Genomic DNA, 18,341 nt, shown 5'->3' with positions numbered 1-18,341 from the left:
CATATAATAATGAAGATTTTTTTCTTAACTAATAATATTTTCTCTAACACATAATTTTAACAAGTTTAAAACATAAAAAATAAGTAATAGAGATTATAAATTATTTAAGATGAATCCAAATATGTAAATAATAGACATTACAAAGAACCTTCAACCAATAATAGTTTAAATTGACGTTTAAATAACGTCAATTAAACAGATATTTTTTAAGAGACAAAGGTAGAGAATTCCAGAGTTTAGGTCCAGTGTATTTTAAGACTGGTTCGAGTGAGTGGCAGGTGATACTGATCTTTTTGTCTTGTTTTATGAGTGTGACATTGTTTATTTTGTGTGAATTTACTAGATATTATGATATTATTATATAGATTTAAACCTAAAAAACGTTGAAAATAAAAGTTTTACACACACAGTTTGAATATTTGAAACGAAGTCAATGACTTCTTAACTAACATTGCACAATATTTAAGATAAGTTACAACTGCAAACCCAAAGTCTGTAGTCATTTAAAAAGTATAGGCCTAAAACATTAACATCATTTCAGTTTAAAATGTGGTCTGAATACTGCATGGAGAAATAAATTAGGAAGGAGTAACTTAACATCACGCATGTATAAGTTCTATACTTATTTCTCCATGGTTACTGTTTGAAGTTTAGCATGTTTCTCCCTTCGGTGTCGCATTAATAATTAAGTCACAAAACAATCCGGAAAATAGGACCTAGCCGTTGAATCGAACTACAGTATTATATATCAACTTTAAATTGAATAAAAACAAAATGCATCAATGCCACTCGATAGTAAGAAAGCAACAAATGGCAATGATACAGTATACTTACGCTAGTTAAATAAATAATGATATAATACGGCTTTTTCATGTGCAGGCTTCTTCTAAAATTTAACATCTCGCTTGTACCAATTAATGATGCCCTCTTTGTCTAACGCTTTCAGAATTTCAATTTCTCGGTTAAAGTCATGACTAGGAGTGTACTTATATCTTTCATATTTTAAATCGTAATAGTGAGCAGAATATTGTTTATTATTACCCATACCGTACACATCAACAGAGTCACATCCACAATGGAGTGCTGACATGAACATCATACCGCCAGTGGTTGGCCGAAAGAAACGCTCTCTTTGAATCCAACTAAAAAGTTAAACATAAATTCTTTTAAATTTTGTTAAAAAACCCCATATTTTATACAGAATACAGAATACAGAAATTTATTGGTCCAAAAAGGAAATTCGTTTCGTTAACAAGCTCTCAAACAATTAATTAAAAATATATAAGTCATGAATACAAAAATACAAGATCTTATAAAAATACGATAAACATCAAAAAGACAAAAATATAAAAAATATATCGTAACATATAAAATATATAAAAATATATATATTAGCAGTATTATATACAGATATACAGATTACATACAAAATACATATTCAATCTATCTTTTAATAGTTGCGTTATATAAATGGCAAGAATTTGGAACAAATGACTTTCGAAGACGATCATGATCTCCTCTTAGTGGATGTAGCCTGATACCCGATCTGTTTAAAACATAGTACTTATTTAGTGGGTGTGTGTGGTCGTTCATAATCAGGTTAACTTTATGTAATACTCTTTTTTCATATGTTTGTTGAATAGTTGGTAGGTCAGAGCCAATAATTTTGCCTGCACGCTTCCTGACTCGTTCTAATTTTTCTTTGTTCTCATTTGTAAGACCAAAAAACAACGATATAACTAATAGTTAAAACACTTTGCACTATAGCCCTATAGAACAACGTTAATATAGTATTATCAATTTTATATAGTTTTAGTTTTCTTAAGAAATATAGCCTTTGATTTGCTTTTTAATACACGGTATTTATTTGAGTATTAAATTTGAGACCTTTGTCAATTATAGTGGTTCCTAAGTATTTTTGTTCGTCTACTTGATCTATTTCTACACCTTTAATAATTAACTTATCATGTCCAAACATTTTACGTCTTGTATCAAATACTATTTCTTTAGTTTTGTTTTTATTTAGTTGTAGGTAGTTTGTATCACACCAGTCCACACATTTGTCAACCTCATTTGTGTACAGTGACGCATCTGCTCCACGAAGATAACCGGAGATTACAGTATCATCCGCGTATTTATCATTGAGGTTGTACTGCCTAACGTTTCATAGTCGGAAGTATATAGTGAAAACAAAAACGGCGAAAGGACGCATCCTTGTGGTGCTCCCGTATTGCAAAGCGTTGTGCTGGAAACGTTGCTGTCCATGCGAACGTATGAGGTCTCTGTTGCAGAAAGTCCAGGGGTTGGGATTAATATCCATCTCTCGTAATTTTCTAATCAACAAATGCGGTTGTAAGCAATTGTCGGTAGGCAAATTGAGTAGGATCAATCAATACGCCCTCTTGGTCAAGTATACGATTCAAAATAATGCGTTCAAAACACTTCATAACATTTGAAGTGATTGCGACTGGTCGGTGATCGTTTTGGGTTACTGGATATTTTATTTTCGGAATCGGTCTAATTTCTGAAGTTTTCCAGATCTTTGGAATTTTTCCAGATTCCATGGATGTATTACAGATATCGCAGAAAACGCCCGACAGTTGATCACAGCATGTCTTTAGAACCCGATTTGGAACATAGTCTGGCCCTGTCGCCTTATTTATTTTAACTTTCTTAAAACATGATTGAACCTTTCCTTCATTTATTTCGATTTTTCCACTCACCCCCTTTTCTTTATTTAATTGTTCCTTTAAATCATCTATCTCTTTTGAAAAATCATGTTGATCAAAACGGCAAAAAAATGTGTTAAGATCATCTGTAGTATTCGACTCATTTTTTGGCTGTGACGACTTCCTTTTATTTTGACTACCATAGCCAGTGATATCCTGCATGGTTTGCCAAGCCGCTTTGACATCGTTTTCTTTAAAACTTCGTTCAAAACTTTCTTTTGTACTTTGCCTTATTCTTTTCAATTTCTAACGCAATCTGTTTTTTTATCGTAATTATCGTAATTTGTTAAATGTATTTTATCTTATAATATTGTATAGTAAGTTGTTTATGTCTTTGTAATTTCAAAGCGCATCATCTGGCCTGTGGGTTAAGTTAAATCGTTAAATAGCCTACAATTTAATAAAAATTAGTATAAATTATTTCAAAAAGGCTGTGTGATTGAGTGGCGTATCTGATTGGTCGATGGAATGCCACATCTCGTGGTCGATCTCCATGGTAAATAAACTTAATCACCGTTTACATTTGAGATCATCTAATTAATTTCAGAACATAATTGGTTAAGAAAATCAATGGTTATTCTTTTATTATATGCTTTATTATAAAACCATGAATTCATTTTCAAATAAGGTGAAAAAGGTACAACATTACAATAAGAAGATACATTCCAATTGGAAAAATAAAAACAACTTAGGCCTACTTACATTTTGTTAATGTAACGAACGAAATCCGGATGAAGTATTCTCATATTGTTTGCATCAGTAACCAACTTCAGCTTTGGGTTAGGCCGTCCAATAGCATCTTTTATATAACTGTAGTCTAATCTTCTGCACGGCAAGAACACATACTTAATTCCCTGATGGAAAAAATGATTTGATTTACGACGTTATTATATTGCGATCAAATATGTTATAGAAATATAAACGTTTAAGATATATTATTGTTGATAATGGTTCCTTGGGTGGAAATGGATGATCTAATCGGTAATTTCTTTGATATTCCTAATATTACAAAACAGTTATACATTTAGCTTTTAGTATGTCATTTTTGTATACAAAGAATACATTTCTTTTTTTTTTCTAACTGCATGCAAATAATGAATATTACATTAGGTCTAAGCCGTGCAAAACATAAACTGAATAACCCTTGATTCTCAAATGCTCTATTTCATCGTCATCATATTTTACCTTATCTCGTGGAACGTCTTCTTTACTTGTGTGTGTTAGTGATCTGTCCATCATTACGTAATGTGTAGTTTTATTACCTACATCTTCTTCAAATCCTCTTCGAATTGCGTGGTTCACACTTATGAAAAGAATAACAATGACCACAATCAGAATGAGACCAACATTGAAGCGTTTGGTCTGATCTAGGAAAAAACTATATGTGGTATTTGTAACTTTCCTAAACGAATCACAACAATGTATAGAAATAACGAACTAACATCTAAAAATTAGTTAAAGATGACAACAATTTGTTTCACAGATAGATAATAGGCCTATTTAACAAATATATTTTTTATGCACACAGGCCAATGTTTATTGTCGCCATGCGAGAATGGTTGACTTAGCTCTTGCAGGCTCAGTTCAGATTCTACAATATATATAAATACAAACACCGTATCCCTTGACATGCCGTACTATAAGAATTATATACTCTATAGTTTTATTACAAAATAAATTACCGAAATACAAGATCATGTCCGTCTATTTCTTTACCAAGCTTAGAACCATTAAGAATGCCACCATTACCAATAACAGCACAGCTTAAACATGTCGGCTTCTCTTTACTAGAAAAGTCTAATATACTGTCTTCATGAGGTAGCTTTGATAGTATTTCTTGCAGATCTACGTAAAAACATAAGTTGTTTTATATACGTTTACACACAACACAAATAAGTAATGATTTCCCAGTTTATTAAGAGTATACATTTAACAATACATAATATTTATTTCTACTGATACTGTACAAGCAATGCTAAATACTACTAAAGCTTAATAATAAACTACATTTGGCCTCTTGGGGGCTACCACTCATACGACATCGCTGTATTAAAGGTCCAGTGTGTTGTCACAGGAGCCAGTAAATCAAATTGTTGTTATTAAGTATATCGGTAAGGATGTAAGTGACATCCGTTAGGTAAATTGTGGAATTAAGATTGAAAAGTTTGTACAACTATTGAACGGCTAATTTAACAATGAGGTGTGCTAGTATGCATCTTAGTAACCAACTAAAACACTCTGAATTCCCATTGGTTGCCAATTAGAAATTAGCCTATCCTACATTTTTGTGGTTCCACTATTAGATATACCCGTTGGTCTATAGAAATACATTGTCAATTACTGTGGTTGGAACTTTGATAAAGTGTCTCCCTTGACTAACATTCACTTTTTAATTACCTGTAGAAACAATATACCATTCATCCTAACACTTCTGTTACTCTGAAATCTACCCACATTTATATACCACATCCTTAGTTAAAAGTACTTGTGCTGTGTATAAACTATAATTTATTACTTTAAATTTCCTTATAAGCTATTTATGATTGTTATCCTTCAGTAAATGTATGCAGTCGCACGCGTGTGGTACAAAATAATATGTTACGGCTATTATAAAAACCATATTGTCCCCCTACAAACATTTTTTTTTCACATTTTTGTGTTGAATATGCCATTTTCATGTTCCATAACAGTTATTCGCTTTGACAAAAAATTGGATCGGAACAAAAACATTTACCTGAAAAAACTGTAATTTAAAGCAATACTGTAGTTTTAAAATAATGTTCGCCTTGAAACACATTTTTTTTTAAATATGCCATGTTTATGTTCCATAATAGTAATATTCACTTTTGACAAAAAATGTGATCGAACACAAACTTATTTACCTGAAAACTGTAATTTAAAGCAAAAAAATATTGTCAAATTGACTGACAATTTTTGTTGCTTCTTTTTAAATGAAAACATTATCTTTCCCGTTTTTTCTGCTGAAGTGATTAACATTATTAAAACTACAAACTAGCCTATTCAAAGTCTTATTTTAATAATCTTTTTTCTTGAGATAAACTAATTTGATAAATAAAACATACTAGAAAATCTAAAAATTATTTAAAAGATTTTTTTTTATATTTGATTTGTTTCAAAACGGTACGATACACAAAGGAAAAAACAGATACAATTTCTATTGTAGACCTATATCAAGGATTTACAGCCTTATCATTATAAATTTGTAGGATTGGAAGGTTAATCCTAAAACTGTTTTCTATCGTCATCGCTTTTATACGGGTACGTGTGAAAATAGGTTATGTAGTTCTTACCTTTGTAAGACAAGTCAGTACCTTTATAGCCCTTTAGACCATACGGCATACCGAATGCATGCAGTCTTTTATACTCTGTATTTGACATCACGCCCCGATGCATCGCCATAGTGATACTTGGCATGAACTTACTCGATGCCCAATTACTCCCCAAGATCCTTTTCTGAATGGAGGTTGCGCAAGTCTGAAAAAAATATTGTTGAATCAGTTGATAATTATTAATTGCTTATTTAAAAAATATATATACATTTACGTTTTTAAGTGCATAATGAATGAATTAAATTATTGTCAAATAATCAAGATGTTTTATTTATGTTTAAATAATAATGTTATAAGAGAAAATAGTGGATTCAGTGTTTACGGCTATTGGTTTGTCTTAATGGAAGTCTTAAATGTTTCTTTGTTATTTGTATTGGATCTAATAAAAAATGTTTTTTTTTTATTCTGGAATTGACATTATTTGGCGAGAGGAGTGTAATTGTTTTAATATTTTTTCCAAAACTTGCATAATTGAGATGATGACATAATTATACTGAAAAAAATAAAATAAATGAAAAGTAGAAGAGAATAAGCACACTATATTGTATTTGTTATGAAAATATAGGTTAAAGGCAAGCTATGTTGTTACTTATAATTGCAGTTTTACACATAATTTGCAGTTTATATATGAGCGATGTATATGTGATTCAGGTATATTACGGTATGGTCATCGTCAATGCCATTGTAACATGTCTGTGAGGATAGTCATGATGAACTCTATTTCATATGAGAAATCTGTAAAACTACAAAACGAAGTCCATTAATTTTAAATCCTGTTCACCCGATTCTTCAAACGTTATTCAAACTCTCTATCTGATTGTTTCCAATTACTGTGTCAAAATTTTAACATAGTAGGTCAACATTTCGGCATTGCTATTTTTTAAAATTAATATTGATTGGATAATGTTTATACTCATGTGACAGGATTAGGCTTTCGTACTATAGTAACTATAGATACACGTCAGGTGTATTAGTGCAGTGAATACATGCTATCACTTTCTCATTTTAAATACCAAGCAATAGCCGTTTCTTACCGAAGGCGTAAAATCTATTTTTGTCCGGAAGTCAAATTCTCGACCTTTAGGTCCTAAATGAACCAGTTTTCCAACACTTTCAGAACTAGCTTTGAGAAATGAATGATCTGGAACTCGGTGTATAAATACAGTTGAATTAAATTGAGTTGAATCATTCTTGTACCTTGCCTTTGTTGGTGTAGCCGGCTCCATCACTATTTTATTTTCCACATTTTTTATTTTAACTTTTGATGAGCAATATACCAGAAACAACGATGAAACCAATGACATCAAACAAAGTGGAATATAAAACCTTCGATGATAAAAGAAATCTAAAATATAAAATAGTTTATTAGTGTTGTTATTAGGGTACTATCAACTATCAACAGAGTATAACTGAATATACATGCTTACCCCCTATTATGTCATATTGATGCCTTAATTAATCGCATCATACAGTAGAACAAACTCCGAAAACAAATTGAGGCAAGCCATTATGATTTTACATTTCGAACTTTATTTATTCATATAATATATATTGCATATTGTATTAATTGTATTGTAATGGCGTATATTATCGTACTTAAGCCTCCTACTCAAAGTGTACTTACAACGTACGGTAACCATTCATATTACCGTACGGTTTGTGTCACTACGGATGTAGTACTCTTCAGTATGGTCTAGCAATATTTTAAAACGTTTTAATCCACATAGATTCGTATTTCACTTTTGTAGCATGTCCAGTTGAAAATAGAATAGACTTAAAGTTTTCGTAAATAATAATAGTATAAAATTGTTCGATTCTTACGAATAATACAATCTGTAAATTGAAAAAGTGTTTAATGTTCGGTATTATTTACTTCTGCTGTTTTTTATGTTAAACCATTACTAGTCCCCAAATAGTTCTAAATGCATTGTAAGGACAGTTAAGTATTGACAATAAAATTTGATTATAAATGATTTGATTTATAAATGTAGGCCTACTTAAACTATTTTTCAATTCTTTGCGTTTCATTTTGATATAAAATCTATAAAAAGATGTAAATTTATTTAATTCTTTCTTTTACTTAATACAATTTTTCCTCCCCCTGTGACGCGTTCTCTCTCGATTGGGATTTCTATTAATCGATACGGCTATTCGTCTTAGACTGGTATACAGTAATTTATGCAGCGCTGCTAGTGTTATAGGCCTATATAAATTCTTATATAATAAAATTAGCAAATAATAAGTGATAACTTACTCATATTTACAAACGCAGCCCAACGGGAAGACATCAGACAAGACACTAATTGTTGTTTCGCATGGTTTATTTCTTTATGTGTGGTTTTGTAGTTTAGGCCTATTTGAAACTATTATAACTCATAAAAAGAAAATTACACAACCAAGGTAAGTGTAGTCGGCCAAATGGATTTGAAACTATTTGTTAAAAATCAAAATAAGTCCACAAGGTTAGATAGATTCAAGTCAAGGATAGGGGTTGATAGTTGCTTTTGTCTTTTTTTACTTTTCTGCTAAAGGTGTAATTCCAAATAAATAAATAAATAGCCTAACCCAATGATCTATGACGACTTTTATCTGAAAAGACATATGAATCTCTTGGTGCAAATTTTGCAACCACACAGTGATTTTTAATATGTACCTTTACCTATCTACTTATAGGTTCATACCAAGTTCATGAAACCCAAGTCTTGTCATCGTCCATTATATAGGGGGGTCAACCATTATGACTAAAACTGAATTTCCACAATTATTGATTACATTTTTTAATCAAAGAAATTAAAATGACATAAACTAGTATAGTATGAGCATTTCCATACTTTGTAATAATTACCATCTATTCATTAAACAGGTCACAGAAAGATAAACATAACCATTACCCGAGTGATAAATGGTAGATCCCAGCTTCCTAGCATTCAAACATAGGTATCTTAATTTGGCAATTGTGAATATAAAACACGATATATAGAACTAAATAACACCTAATAATTGTTCCTTATATATCAAACATTAGAATGATATAAAAATTAGAATGCTACTTACAATTATAATAATAAAAAATTAACCCCAAACTTAGCTATAATCCAACGGTTTGCCAACTGAATGCTTGATAACAGGCAAACCCTATTTGAATTTTGCCGCGTTTTTGAGGATTTTTTAGATTTGTTCAAAATAGATTTTGCTATTTTGACACAGTCTATTTTAAGCCAATGCTCATAAGAAAAGTATGTAAGGAATCTATGAATATTCAGCTTTCTTTTAAGAAACTATCCAAAATGATTGATGACCTACAAGTGTGATAGTGATAGTGTAGACAGTGATTAAAAGAGAAACATTTAATAAGTCGTATTGACCGAACAAATGTTGTCAAATCTACTAGAATAGAGAGAAAAGAATCTGAGATAAACGTAATGTACCTTCTAAAAAATGACAAACAATTTGTTTTATGTTTTGAGGTATTGTGTGCAACACCTTTATTTCAAGATATTAATTCGTAATAATACAGTGATGGTTCTAATTTTAGTATTTCTTTTATCAATAGTTCACATTAATTAACTGATTAATTATTTTTATCTCAAGATAACTTCAATCAGTTTAAAAAAACAATTAATTACTTTTTATTTCAAAGTATACAATTACATGATAGGATGTAAAGCGCTGCAGACTATTATGAGTTTCATAGAAATGTGCTCTTTTTCTATCTTCGTCGCGTTCCGTTCATCTGAGTACACTCTCCGTACAGGCCGATCTTGCGCTTGATTTTGGCAAACCTGCTTACTGGGAGATTGGCTACATCACATAATTATTCCCTCTATCCATCTGATTCGTTCCTCTTGTCTTCTCCCCTCATTTTTTCCAAACATAATCTTTTTTCCAAACTGGCAATCTGTTCAAAGTATTGCAGTTTTTGAAATTTTTGCCTATTTTGTGCCAAACACTTTTGTTGGTTCTGCTGTCCATGGTATACATATATAGAGGCTTTCTTCTTTGGTTAATCACCCATGTTTCACATACGTAGGTTGCAATCGGGAAACATATAGACATGGTAAATCAAACCTTGCTAATGCTTCTGTCTTGTCTGGTGCATTCATAAATTATATTAATGTAGATACACTTACGCTAATTATATAATAATGGTTTGCATAACGTCCTGTATTTACTTTTAAAATGTAACATCTCGCTTGTACCAATCAATGATGCCTTCGTTGTCTAATGCTTTCAGAATTTCAACCTCTCGTCCAAAGTCATGACCACGGTTGTACTTATACCTTTGATGTTTTAAATCGTAATAGTGAGCAGAATATTGTTTATTATTACCCATACCGTACACATCAACAGAGTCACATCCACAATGGAGTGCTGACATGAACATAATACCACCAGTTGTTGGCCGAAAGAAACGCTCTCTTCGAATCCAACTAAAAAGTTAAACATGGAAGACTATTTTAAAATATATTCATTATTAATCATTGTTGTAGAATACTGGTACGTGTTTTTTTTTTCTCGAGATACTCGTCTCTAGATATCTTAATATATTACTTTATCCTATCACTAAATTAAATTTACATTACAAAACAAAAAAAAGAAAAAAAGAGGGAAACCGAAGATCAAAAGAATCGAAATTCAATTCCAATCATTATTGTCTCAGAATTAATTATAATTTGTAGATTTGATAACATTTGTTTTCACATCGACGCTATTGTTCCATATTTCTATCTTAGTAAGATATTATAAAGAGTTTTTTAACAAAATTTATGATTTCAACAGTAGATTTTCAACTCAATTTCAATTCAAAGTAAAACAACCAAACAACATGACTGAAATATACCTTATCTCGTGGAACGTCTTCTTTACTTGTGTGTGTTAGTGATCTGCCCATCATTACGTAATGTGTAGTTCTTGTACCAACATCTTCCTCAAATCCTCTTCGAATTGCGTGGTTCACACTTATGAAAAGGAAAACAATAATCACATCTCAACAATTTAGTCCTAATTTAATGAATTGGTATGATCTAGATAAAAAAATCAAATACGGGCGTATTTTGTGCTTTCCTAAACAGAAGTGTAATATAACAAGGCCATATAGATGGCTGCAGTCGCGTGCTCAAGTTAGTGTTTACCGACCAACCGACCGAAATTGCTGAACATGTTTAAAAATGTTGAAAAAACATTTTTATTTTTTTAATTTACACGTGCGTAGCCTGTCACTTTTGACGTAATTTCGAGTTGAAAAGTGAATCAAATATGATGATATTATTAAAGAAAGGTTGTAAAGCAGAAATCGGACAAAAAGAGTGCATATTAACATTTAACGCGCAGTGCGCGTGCAAAAATCTGCGCACTCATGGCAATTTTTAAACGCTTAAAATTGCCTGAAACGTTGTCTTATTTCATCGAAAAAAATTTTTGAAAATTTTAAGCGCGCGTACGCATGCGTTACATGCGCTACGCACGTAATTGTATTGCCATATGATGATTTATGCCCTGAAATTTATGAGTACCAAATTTTATTTAATTGTGATTCATGCTTGTGAAGATATGATTACAAACGTGATTTCGTTAAATCGTGCGTAGACCGCGTAATTTTTGATTGCGCACCTTGAAAACATAACCACATCGATTCTTGGCCATACTGAATATACTGCAAAAAATTGACTTAGCTAGATGGAACTGATATCAAGACAAGGCCATATACAAGTTAGTGTTTACCGACCGACATAGTGAGCTGTAGAGTCGCGTTGCACGCGACTACTAATACGAATCACATTAATGTATAGAAATGGCAAACAAACATACAATTGAAATAGAGAATTCTTTTATGTTATCTTTGTAAAGCCCATGCTAAGTTAGCATCAATGATACCAATAATATTTCTCAGATGAACCTCTAGATGCCTTTGTTTATATATTCGATATTCACGAAGTAGAGGTTTCTATGTATTGACATTGTATTTTAGTTGATAATTGCATTAATTCAACATAGACAAGTTTATTGAAATTAATGTTAATCTGCGTCAATATATTTTCTCGGTTTTCGGGGACATAAGCCTACATACAGTTTATATCCATTCTATCAAAAGTAGTGTGCGTTTATTACGGACAATACATTATAAAGTCCAAAACTCGGATAATTAGATTTGAGAACCAATTGATCTGGGCCTTCGTGAACAAATAAAAATGAATTGAATTGGATTGAATCATTCTTGTATGGTTTTTTTGGTTGACTTGTATTTCTGTTCCCTCTTTTAAGTTCCATCACTTGCACTTGTATTATTCTGTAAAATACATTTTGCAGATTATAGTTGTATTCACATTCTTACAAGCATCCTATAATTATGTAGTAGCCTATTTATTTATATCTAATTAATGGTAATTATACACTTTCACCAATTCAGTTAAATCCAAAAATAATAATAAATGTGTAAAGATGGATTTAGATGATAGGATGAAGAGTATTATACGATTCGGCAAGAACTAAAAAAACATAATCTCCTTCAAGTGGAGATAACAATGGTTACCTGTTAGGCCTAGATGGAAGAAACAACGGAAGCAATGAAATCAATACAAGTATAATATACAACTTTAGAAAGCGCTGATGATATACGTTGAACACCTACAAAGAAAGTAGATTATTACTGTTATTTATCGAATAGTATAATTTACTATCCTATAACCTTACATGATACAGGCACCACATTAGTCTAGTAAAGATAAGTCAAAAATAGGGTGAACCTAGAACAAATTGCAACAGAATTTTTTTTTGTTTTGTCTGGTAAATATGGTTCAAATGAATATCATATCCAACGTTTACCAAAACCGGACATCGGGAAGTGGGTTAATTAGCATAAATTCAAAATGGCCGCCATTTGCTATTTTGAAGCCTCATATCTCCTTAACGTTTGTTTAGACCACCTAATTGCATTGCGAGTAGATATAAATGTGATATTAAACTTTCCAATTAGCATATTTAAATTGCCATATAACGTACCTATGATGTCATAAGACATATGACGTCGTGTATTTTGTCACAATAATGCTCAATTGGCATTATTCTAAGGGGAAAATATAGAAACCGAAAGGAAAAAATGTTTTTAATCAATGATTAATTAATGAAAATAGTAGAACATTTACCACATCCAGGTTAAGATCATGGGTATCAGAAGTTATTCGGCCACCCTTCACAACATGCAATAGAACATTCCAGTTAATTTTCTGCAACTGCAACTTGTTATAACTGCATATATATCTCATATATTTCATATATATAAAGAAACAGGATTCCTTATTCTGTAATGAGTCTGGGATTTAATAATTCGACCCCATCCTAAATATGGAGTTGGATCACAGTAAGTTTCCCATCCAAAGTACATACATAGAAAATGTAATGTTGGCGCCGTCAAAATACTTTCACCATACATGTAGGCACAGCAAGTCTACTTCATTGGCTTTTCTGATGTCTTTTTAATTTTGGACCGAACAGTTCTTGCTTTGAATAGAATGCATCCCTCTGTTTCTTTACAAGTGCAGAGCATTACAAAGATGTTGCAAATTTGCTCCTTAAGATGTTTTCTTTAAGTACCAATTATTCCACTATTTTTTGCTTCTTCTGTCTTAAAACGCAATCGCTTTTTTAAATTATAGCAAAGAAAGATATTTAATAGATCCCCATCTGCATTCAAAGTTTCTATTCCATTTTTCTGACATTTTCTGTCAAGGAAGTTGAATACTGTCTTGTCGAAAAATTAAATACTGTAATTTATAGTGGCAAGTTTGAAAATTACTTTATTACCTTAACAACCCCTTTTGGATTCCGTTGATGTGTATCTTTAACTGATGGTTCTTCATCCTAGTTGACACTAGGATGAAGTGTCCTGTTACATGCTCATTGCATCTTGGAAACAGCATTCAAAAGATAAACATTATATAAAACATCATAAAAAGTTGTTGTCTCATAAATGATCGACACCAAACAGATGAAAGAGCAAAATGGAGATGCTGACTATATTAAAAACTACAGTATGACATTTATCATTTCATGTATCATCTCAATTTCCAGTTGGGGAATTGAGATGAGTTTGTGGGAATGATAGGTTTGAATAGCCTGACCCACAGACAATCGCCTTATTACAATATTTTTTTATTCCTTTACCAATTTAAAGAGATAAAGTTCTAAAAGATGTAGTTTTAGGAAACACAAAACAAGATGTGCGCTTGAGTACAAATCAGTTTCAGAAATACAGTTGATGATCACCTTTCATACGGTTCTGTAGAATAACTGTTTTCATAAGATTTTGTAAATGGAAACTTAATGATAAATTTCAACGGTTTTTACGTATATATCTACTCGTAATGCACATAGGCTGTCTAAACCCAACCGCTAAGGAGATACAGGGCTTCAAAATGGTATAGTAAATAGCAGCCATTTTGAATTTATGCTAATTGACCCCCTTCGTCATATTTACGTCATATGGTAATTTAAATGTGCTAATTGGGAAGTTTAATGTCACATTTATATCTACTCTTCAATATTTCTTAACCCAGTTGATGAGTCTGAAATAGTCAAAATAATAACTTCTTTTGAAAATAATAAATCTCCAGGTATTGATGACTTTCATACCAAGGCCATTAAATACATTGCTGACCTGATTTCCCTTCCCCTGTGTCATATTTTTAATCTTGCTTTATCCAGCGGTGTGTTCCCAGAGAGGATGAAGCTAGCGCGCGTTACCCCTATTTACAAATCTGGTCCAAAATCTGATCTTTGTAATTATCGACCCATCTCCATTCTATCCATTTTTTCAAAAGCCCTGGAAAGAGTAATTTATGACCGAATATTTTCATTTATTACCAAATTCAACATTCTTTTCAACAGACAATACGGTTTCAGAAAAGGACACAACACGTCAATGGCTCTCATCGACCTGACAAATAAAATTATAGACGCTTTCGAAAACCGCCATCTTGCAATCGGCATTTTCATAGACCTTTCCAAGGCTTTTGATACTATTGACCACATTATTCTTCTACACAAATTATCTCACTATGGAATCCGTGGATCTGCAATTAATCTCTTAAATAGTTACCTCTCCAATCGTGCCCAATGTACCAAATACTCTCACTCCATATCCACTTTTAGTCCTATCACATGCGGCGTCCCTCAAGGATCTCTACTTGGCCCCCTCTTATTTATTCTATACATCAATGATATTCACTTCTCTTCAAAGCTCCTTAATTTTTTCCTTTATGCTGACGACACTACAGTTCTTTATTCTAACAAAAATGTCCAATCCTTATTCAATACTGTCAACTCCAATTTGATCAATTTGTCCCAATATTTTGCAGCTAATAAACTTTCTCTTAATCATAAAAAATGTAGCTTCATCCTCTTTGGGACCCCACAACTATTAAAATCTATTGACTTATCAGCCAACAAAATTACCATTGACAACCATGATATACCTTGTGTTCAATCAACTAAGTTTTTAGGTGTAGTTATGGACAGCAATCTAACGTGGAAAAATCATATTAAAGAAGTAGAGAATAAAACTTCCAAAAGCGTTGGTATCATTTCTAGGTTATCCTCATTTGTACCCCTTAATATTCTTCGAACCCTTTACTGCTCCCTCATTCTTCCCTATTTGAGCTACTGTAACATTGTCTGGGCCAATACTTACGTATCCAACCTCAGTAAACTGCAAATTATACAAAAGAAGGCTATCAGGATTATATCTGGCGCTCCACCGCGGTCCCATTCTTCCCATTTATTTTCCAAACTTAATCTCCTCAAACTCATTGATATAAACATAATGCAACAAGGCAAATTTGTATTCTCCGCCCTGCATTCCACTTCTCCAAATCATTTAAACAATATGTTTATTCCGAATTTTTCTATTCACAATTACCCTACACGTTCTAGAACTAATATACACATACCTATCCACAACAACAATTATTTTCAAAACAGTATTAGATACTCCGGTCCATCAATGATGAACAGTTTACCACCCCCAATTACAAATGCTGTTTCAATTTCTTTATTTTCCAAAAAATTAAAACAACACCTAATGTTAAAGTATTAAAAAGACAACAATCGAATGTCGCAATTTGATTTATGCTGCTGAACATTGATCTACTGTGGTTTTTGAGTTTTATTTTCTGATTCCACAATTTGATTGATCTATTTTTTTCAATTTATTTATTTATTTATTTTATATATTTATTTTTTTATTTATTTATTTATTTATTTATTTATTTTTTATTTTTCCTTTTGTGTGCGTTTTTTTGTCTTGTTTGTTTCTCTTTATTTCCACTCTTATTCAATTATCCATTTTATTTGCATAGGCATACCCAGCACAAGATTTCCTCATCTTCTCGGGATTATGCCTTCCTCCATCCTCCATAGCCAATTTTCTTAAATTCACTTTTCTGTTGTTTATACAACAAACATCTATTTCATTTTTTATATTCCTTACCATTTTTGTTTATTATTTTGTACTGTTTTGCTATGGAGGAAAATAAATGTCTTTTGAAATGAAATGAAATGAAATTGAAATGAAACTCGCAATGCACTTTGGTGGTCTAAAACCACCATTAAGGAGATATAGGGCTTCAAAATGATATAGTAAATAGCGGCCATTTTGAATTTATGCTAATTAACACACTTCCTGACGTCCGATTTTGGTAAACTTTGGAAAATTATGTTCATTTCAACAAGGAGAATGTTAGGAAACTTGTTTTCTGCAGTTTCTAAATTGTTCGCATAGTATAATGTCATTTAAGCATTTATAACATAATTTATGACGTCACAACTACCATATGACGTCATGGGTACGTCATATGGAAATTTAAATATGCTAATTAGAATGTTAATTATCACATTTATATCTACTCGTAATGCACTTAAATCCAACCGTTAAGGAGATATGGGGCTTTAAAATAGCAAATGGCGGCCATTTTGAATTTATGCTAATTAACCCACTTCCCGATGTCCGATTTTGGTAAACTTTGGATATGATGTTCATGTTCACCATATCAACCAAATAAAACAAAAATTCTGTTGCAATTTGTTCTAGGTTCAACCATATTTTTACTGGACCATCTGACATACGATGCTGTATTACCACATATTTCTAAGATACTGGAGAAATATTGTTGCATGTGGAGATACACTGGGAATCGGATAGAATAAGTGCTTAAAATAAGCAGCAAAATAATCAATAGTCATTTGATTAAACACTTTAAAAAGCAATATTGTTGAATGGGGCAACAACACTCATACACAATCAGGAAGCGGGAAGCTGCACTGTGATTATTGATTGATAATAGCCATAGGCCTAGTGGTGGTGCTAGGATTTGTTATCCCTCGTTGACACGAAATAGAAAAAAAGACTGAAGCTACAAACGTTTCGTCAAATTGTGGCAGTAGGCCCTACATTACAAATCTATAGGTCTACCTACATCACAGTTTAGCATTTATCATTAACTGTCGCATTATTCATTCAGTGACAAAAACAATTAAAAAAAAACACGAGCTTGTTGAATAGAACCATGTGGATATCACATTTTCGTTGAATATAAAAGAAATTACAAATGCCCCTCGTATCGGTACGAAAACAACAAATCAAACGTCAAGAATATACTTGCGCTATACGTGTAAAAAGACTTGTGCGTGTGTATAGGCTACCTTATGTGTTTACTTTAAAAATTTAACATCTCGCTTGTACTAATCAATGATGCCTTCGTTGTCTAATGCTTTTAGAATTTCAAGCTCCGTCCGAATACATACCTACCTATAACCTACGTATATACGGACTACATTAACATGTTGGCTAATACATATTTCTTTTCGTTTCCTATAAGCCTTTTTGATTTGACATTGGTGTCTGGCGTTTTCATTATATGTTTCAAGTTAATCTTAAAGCAGCAATGAGATATGAACGACTCAAAGAAACGTGTTTCAAAAATATATAAATGACTGCTAATGTTAATAAACTTATAGTATACTTATAAGTTATAGTTATACTATTATTTTAAACATCATAAGTGTTTTATTAGTGTTATATTAATTTGAAATGTGTCATCCAAGCGAATAAAAAGTGAATTTTTAATCAAATGTATTGATATACCAGGAATACTTGTGTGTTTAAGGAAAATAGCTCACGTGTGTTGCATAACCAAAGTATAACTCACAAACAAACCCGTCAAACAAGTACCTTTCAAAAAATGACAGACAATTTTGTTTTATGTTTATT

At 31.7% G+C, this 18,341-nt stretch overlaps 1 protein-coding gene across 1 annotated transcript; it reads right to left on the bottom strand.

Moving 5' to 3' along the window:
• Positions 1-425: 425 nt before the first annotated feature.
• Positions 426-7,293, bottom strand: LOC144848090 (alpha-N-acetylgalactosaminide alpha-2,6-sialyltransferase 1-like). Its single transcript, XM_078704772.1, has 6 exons — positions 7,114-7,293; positions 6,041-6,224; positions 4,412-4,574; positions 3,915-4,032; positions 3,432-3,583; positions 426-1,142 (listed from the first exon to the last, which is right to left on the bottom strand). Exons 2-6 carry the CDS (start codon positions 6,162-6,164, stop codon positions 887-889), a joined length of 813 nt encoding a protein of 270 aa, XP_078560898.1. The 5' UTR covers positions 6,165-6,224; positions 7,114-7,293; the 3' UTR covers positions 426-886.
• Between the last annotated feature and the right edge of the window lie 11,048 nt (positions 7,294-18,341).

Source organism: Antedon bifida, chromosome 7 (assembly GCF_963402885.1).
Source record: "Antedon bifida chromosome 7, ecAntBifi1.1, whole genome shotgun sequence".
NCBI classification, from domain to species: Eukaryota; Metazoa; Echinodermata; class Crinoidea; order Comatulida; family Antedonidae; genus Antedon; species Antedon bifida.
This window is presented reverse-complemented; position numbering and strand designations above follow the sequence as displayed.

Coding starts and splice junctions, on each gene's coding strand:
- LOC144848090 (XM_078704772.1), bottom strand. CDS start 6,164: ATGCCAAGTATCACTATGGCGATGCATCGGGGCGTGATGTCAAATACA. Junction 3,584..3,914: donor AAGACGTTCCACGAGATAAG/GTAAAATATGAT, acceptor TTTTTCCATCAG/GGAATTAAGTATGTGTTCTT. Junction 1,143..3,431: donor GTTCGTTACATTAACAAAAT/GTAAGTAGGCCT, acceptor TTAACTTTTTAG/TTGGATTCAAAGAGAGCGTT.